Genomic DNA, 6000 nt, shown 5'->3' with positions numbered 1-6000 from the left:
TTTTTTTTTTTTTTTTTGTTTTTTTTTTTTTTTTTTTTTCTTCTCTGTTATTGAGTTATTCTTTGGCTAAGTAGCATGGTTATTCGAATATTTACTTGTATTTTCAAGGGACTGAAATTATACCGTTGCGCACCGCGCTCCGGCAATAGTTATTGCCAGCATCCTATATTAGACAATAAAGAATAGCTGTGCTCGATAGGGTAGACTGGAACTTCTCGGGCGGAAATGTATATTGTTGGAAGTGACTCTCGGGGTCATGTGCAGTCGTACATACATCACAGCACACATGAGCTGAGAAGTTGTCTTCAGATGACGGACCTCCCGCAAACGAAGCTGCGCCACAGCAAGTACTACAAGATAATTATCCCGCAGATTATACCCAGGAAGGAGTGGCGCCATAACTCGTCTGCTACCGAACGAATTTTTGACATCCGAATGTCGCATTATGGTGACACCAGCCTAAGTATACGGGGGCTCTGAACCCGGTGAAACAGCATTGGTCCGGCGCACACAGATGATCAAGTATCCCATGCTAATGCCTCTGTCCGTCGAAGTCACCAGCTCAGTGTGGGGTTTGATCAGCTCATTGGGAATAGGCAGACGACAGTCGGCGGTAGTCTTGAGGAGAGCTTGACAATCGCTTTCTTCGCCTGCAGTGTATGTGGTCGATTGCTCAGTTTGCTATACCCACCACATTACTATCACAACATCGCAAGAAGATGAAGCTCAGTAGAAATGCCTCCTAAAGGGCCGGAAGAGGTTTTTGAGGGCCCTGGTTCAACCCTCAAGGAGAGGATATCAGTTAGGCTGGTTTAGGACACTTACGTTTACCACTCGCCACCGAAACCCCAGCCTTATTGACTTGAAGTTGAGCTTGCTCTCCTGGCTGGGTAGCTGACAGATGTTCAGCAATCTTCCAACATGACCGTGAAGCTTGACTCAAGCGACCTCCAGGGCATGGAAGAGCGACAGAAAAGTAATCACTGTGATGTGTAATGATGAGACATTGTGGTTTAACAAGATACGGATATTCTAAAACTCCTGCTAGAAGCAAAGAGATTCTGCCGGTATCTAAACCCTTTAATGACAATGAGTCTCCTGAGTACCACCGCATCCTCCGAGCGCAGGTTGACGATGAGCATGTAACCAGATTGCACTATGTTGCATCCAGTCCAGCACTTCTGTAGAACGCCCTTTCGGCCTTGAACTACCATATGAGCCCTTGCAGCTCCTTCTACGGCTAGCACAGGGTTTCACCAAGTGACCAGGGCGGCTCGTTTCCACCCAGACCTAGCCCATGTAGCGAATAAAAGTAGCACCGTCACAGTGTCACATGTCCTATAACCAATATCAGCTTAGCACGTCCTATTTGTCAGTCTATCGGAACACATGAATTTGTTCGGCGTATCCTGGGTGGCATCCTGAGCATCTTTTCTTTAGTCAAGACATGTTAAAATATAATGGAAGCAGCAGCACGAGCTGACATAGTGGATCTTCTGGGCAAGATAGTGATGGGTTAATATAACCTTGGACCCGGGTCTCACAATGTACACCCAGAAAGCACATGGCGCCGTTCTCTCGTCCATTGCCAGGGTTCTGTAGTGTTCTCGTGGCTCAAAAAGTGCTCCATCAGACACACTCTCTGCCTGTCACTGTCTTCGTTTCCTCGAGCTCATGAACTGAGTACAAGACGCAGACCGAGGGTATTTGACCGGATATGCCGGGGTTCGTTCTCAAGGCGACTGGATATGTGGAGCTCAACATCTGCTCTCCATCACGCCACAAATTTCTCAAAATAGGCTGATGAAGCCCATGTGCCGGCCATAAGACGGTTTATATACCTCGGCGTAATGGACCCGAACAGACTTTGAGGACTTTACACAGTTTCTATCCGATGAGGTGAGCAATATAATCCTACGAACTCCTTCTGCCCCACAGGGCAAGTGGGTCGCGTTCTCGTCGTCGCTTACAATTCGGAAAAGCAATCTCCGCGGTACACAAGTGAACCCATTGTTAACCAAAAAAAAATAAAAATAAAACAATAAAACAACAGAGCTTCAATGGTCTCAGCATGGTCCTTTGAGGGAGTCTTATGGGTGCACTGTGCCATACATGAGCCGTATAAGCAGAATTACCGGGGTGTTTAAGAGACATCATTTCATGTCAATGACCGCGTACGAAGAGGATGTTTGTCATATTCCTCGAATCATTCGAGAATGTGTCATCGACTCATCCCTGGAAAAAGACTAGTTAGCCATTTTCTAGCGGTCCATTCTTTCCCTCTTTTCTTCTTTTTTTTCTCTTTTTCCCCTCCGGCTTTCTCCTTTCTACGACATGCTACGACAGTACTCCGTACACTTGAGAGGTATCCACTCATATTGTGCTATAACCAATAATAGTATCTCTGCTCAAACTGCGGCGTAGCCATATGCGACACTACAAGTAGGGCAAATGGGAATCCAATTTACCTCGTCGCTAATACTACTGATATTAATACGAACGAGTTTGCCACAAGTTGACTTTCGGCCCTGCACTGTTGAAGTTACTCTAGGCGAGACATTCTTCCTGCATGACCCCTAAATACCACCCCCTAACATTTGCTTATGATATTGTTAATAATGTCAAGATCCTCCTAAAGTCTATCTCGATATTGCCCTTACTCAATCTGTTCTAGTCGAGTGGATCTCAGTAGGAGGCCTACCGGACAGTGCGAAGTGGGTCAAACGATGCCTGATAGTAATCAGATGGGAGATTTTCGAGGGACACCGGTATGTGAATGTTGGTTGACATGTACGTAGACGCATATGGAAGTTTGGTACGGAGTACTCCACCGATGAGACGCTCCTAGAAAAGCACAGAGACATAAACAGAATCTGATAACGTCCAGGTTCTGTTCAATTGATGGAGTCGGCAGCGCGGCAGTAAAAAGAGCCGATTTGATTTGTTTGACTTTTTCCCAGGCCCACTCGCCAAGGACGCCCAAAGAGGCTTAGGGCCATAATCTACAGTATGGGCAGCAACCTGGTGGCATGATCCTATGCGCCTCTGTTCTGCTCATCCCTGACCCTGAAGCGGATACAGCGCCCACAATCCTCGGGAGTCGACTCTGCTGTCATGCAAATAAGCTGGCAAACAATAGGGATCAGCATGGGGCTCCGGTGTCTAGAATCTCTCCGTGTGAGACCATGGTAGTATGACTATGGTGCCACTGGTCCGGAGAATTCTGACTCGAGTCGTGGACACATTGCGGTCAGGACTCAGCTGTGCCTCCCACCGATCTACACGTTCATGGAGCTTCTCCACTCGCACGATCCGAACGTGCCAAGGGTTATCTGACAGTTCATAGGGAGAGCAGCACAGACGTAACCGAGATAGTAACATGCACAAAAAGGGCGTCAACGAATCACAACGCAATCAACCAGCATGATGGCGGAATATCCGAGTGGCTGAGTTAAGTGATTTAGGCTACGGTACCGAGGAATGATACTCCGAGATACCTCATACGTCCTCCGTACGGAGTACTAATCGCGTCAAACCCTAGCAGAGTCATTAGTGGGTCCACTGTCTGGAGCCTGCCTTCTCGGTGTGCGTATCCTATCATCTCAACTCTCCAGGGATCGGGCGTAGCTGAACTCTGGAGTCTGGCCCAGCTCCGTGGGATTCCAAGGTGGGGGCGGCCATTTGTCTACTTAATATATTTTAATCTATCGTTCCACCAAACGGCAGGTCATTGGCGCTGTGCCACCTCGGATCGTGTTCGGTATCGCACCAGTGGTGCTGACCATGCAGGTACATCCGCTTGGAACCTAACGCCCTCTACGTATAAGATCCTAGATCGGAGAAAATCTTTCTGCGGGGTCTCCCTACGCGTGCTCGCTTGCACTTTAGGCTGGCGTACTCGTCGGGTCATAATTGTGGACCGCACTGTCAAAGGCCGGGAGAGACCCTGTGTGCGCGGATTTATTCGAAAACTCTTGCAAGCCATATGAAGCTTGTTTCATAAACAGCATGGATGTCGAAGGAGCTGTCAGTTAAATGGCCCGTCTGCCAAAGTCAGATTAGCCCCTGGTCAACTTCACTTGGCGCACTCCGCAGGAGACGGAAAGACCCGGTTACTGACCTAAAATCCTTCAAAAGATCACATGGGTCTAATAAATATAAGCTCTGTCTCCAGCAGGGAGACCATACAAGTAACATATGTGTCCCCTGTTACTGTCTCTCTCAATACCCCCTTAGGATTGTGTATAAACTGCTCTCGACGGACGCATACCATACATTTCACGGATAAAACCCTTAGTGCACAACGGCTTCTAACCAGTCTACTTTAAACAATACATCTCACATCGATCTAAACATGGATCCGGTTGCCCCTGTGCAGGAAGATATCAGGAGGGTCGGGCGGAAGGAGCTATACACGGATTTTGGAAAACGCATGGAGTATATAAAGACGTTCCTGGATTTCACAGACGGTACGTTTGGGCAAGCAGCTGCTTTCTATCTTACCAGCAAACACAGACGGCTTATCATTACACACAGACGACGTCGTAATATTTAATAAAGGCTCAAAATACCTGAAAACAGTTATTCCGGAGCTCACCCATCGTCTCTATGAGAAGATGCTGGAATTCGATATCACAGCCCGTGCGCTCCGCACTCGAAGTACTACGTCCGAAGCACAAATCGAGGACTTGTTCACAATCGACAGTCCTCAAGTGCAACGGAGAAAGATTTTCTGGAAATGGTATCTGACCAGATTATGCTCAGACCCCGGCCAGCCTTCGTACTGGGAGTATCTACGAAAAGTTGGGTGAGTTGTTTTCGAACGACCTTTCTAGCCAACAACCCACTAAACCGGTCGAAAATAGGGAAATGCACACAGGAAAAGTCTTGATGCATCCATTAACAATAGAGTACATCCATATGAATGCTTGTCTTGGCTACGTGAAACAGCTACTGTTTGAAACAATCTCACTGCATCCAGAGATGACAGTCAAGTTCAAGTTCGCTCTAATCAGATCTATGAGCAAGGTCTTCTGCATCCAAAACGATCTAATCTCCAAGTGCTACATAAATGAAGGCCAGGAGTTCGCAGACGAAGCATTAAACACGACCAATACAGACAATGCACCAGCCAAAGGCAACGCGGACAATGCATCAACCACCACAGGCACCACAGATAATGCGTCAATCGCTACGGGCACCACGGATAATGCGTCAATCGCTACGGGCACCACGGATAATGCATCAATCGCCACGGGCATCACGGACACAGCCTCGACCACAACCACAACCACAGACACAGCCTCAATCACCAACAGCGAGGTATCCTCAATGCCCCAGGACAGACAAAGCCACCCCCATTGCCTAATCCCCGGATTCAACACCTCGAGACCCAACTCAGCAGGGGATACACAGAGCTCAATCTCGCGAGACAGAAACGGAAGCGTCGATCTGGACCGAGTGATCTCGACAGCCGAAACGGCAGTGTCCTCTGACCGCCCATCCACCTCCAGCAGTCATCTAGTCACTCCCAGCGTTGTTCCAAATCCATCAGCATTCGCGTCACCATTTGCGGTCGGGCATATACATAACTTCGAGACGAAAATATGGTCTTCTGGGATGAAACAGAAAGGGTCCGGGTACAAGTAAAGTTACCAAGCTGAACATCTTGATTACATCCCGAAAATCCTTCGGGATACCGAATGATACGAGCGTGGATCTGCGAATTCAAATCCTGAGACCCAAAAGCAGTTACCGGATGATGATTTCAATGAGTGTCTTGAAAGTGCATCGATAGGCTCGTTTTGGAGTTTGTGTTTGGCCATTATCTTATCACCCATGTTGGTTGTTGCATATTTCCCTGTTAGCACTGTTTTTTAGTTATATACCTCTGTTCGTGTTCTCTCTTTGGTTTAAAACAGGCCCTCTCTACCCCATATGTTTCTTATTGTTTTAGCGAGAAAAAAGCTAGGTCCTATTGCTTACTTGAGTTCTGTTTGA

The 6000-nt window shown here is 47.6% G+C and overlaps 1 protein-coding gene across 1 annotated transcript; it reads left to right on the top strand.

Annotated features, from left to right (window-relative positions):
- The first annotated feature begins 4170 nt into the window (after positions 1–4170).
- On the top strand, positions 4171–5963 carry BDV37DRAFT_82227 (protoglobin family protein). The gene is made up of 3 exons (XM_032091284.1): positions 4171–4469; positions 4537–4807; positions 4866–5963. The coding sequence occupies exons 1-3, from the start codon at positions 4355–4357 to the stop codon at positions 5647–5649; spliced, it is 1170 nt and encodes a 389-aa protein (XP_031947034.1). The 5' UTR covers positions 4171–4354; the 3' UTR covers positions 5650–5963.
- The last annotated feature ends 37 nt before the right edge of the window (positions 5964–6000 follow it).

This window comes from Aspergillus pseudonomiae (genome assembly GCF_009193645.1).
Source record: "Aspergillus pseudonomiae strain CBS 119388 unplaced genomic scaffold BDV37scaffold_2, whole genome shotgun sequence".
Lineage (NCBI taxonomy): Eukaryota > Fungi > Ascomycota > Eurotiomycetes > Eurotiales > Aspergillaceae > Aspergillus > Aspergillus pseudonomiae.
The sequence above is the reverse complement of the archived record's forward strand: the minus strand, read 5'-3'. Positions and strand labels throughout refer to the sequence as shown.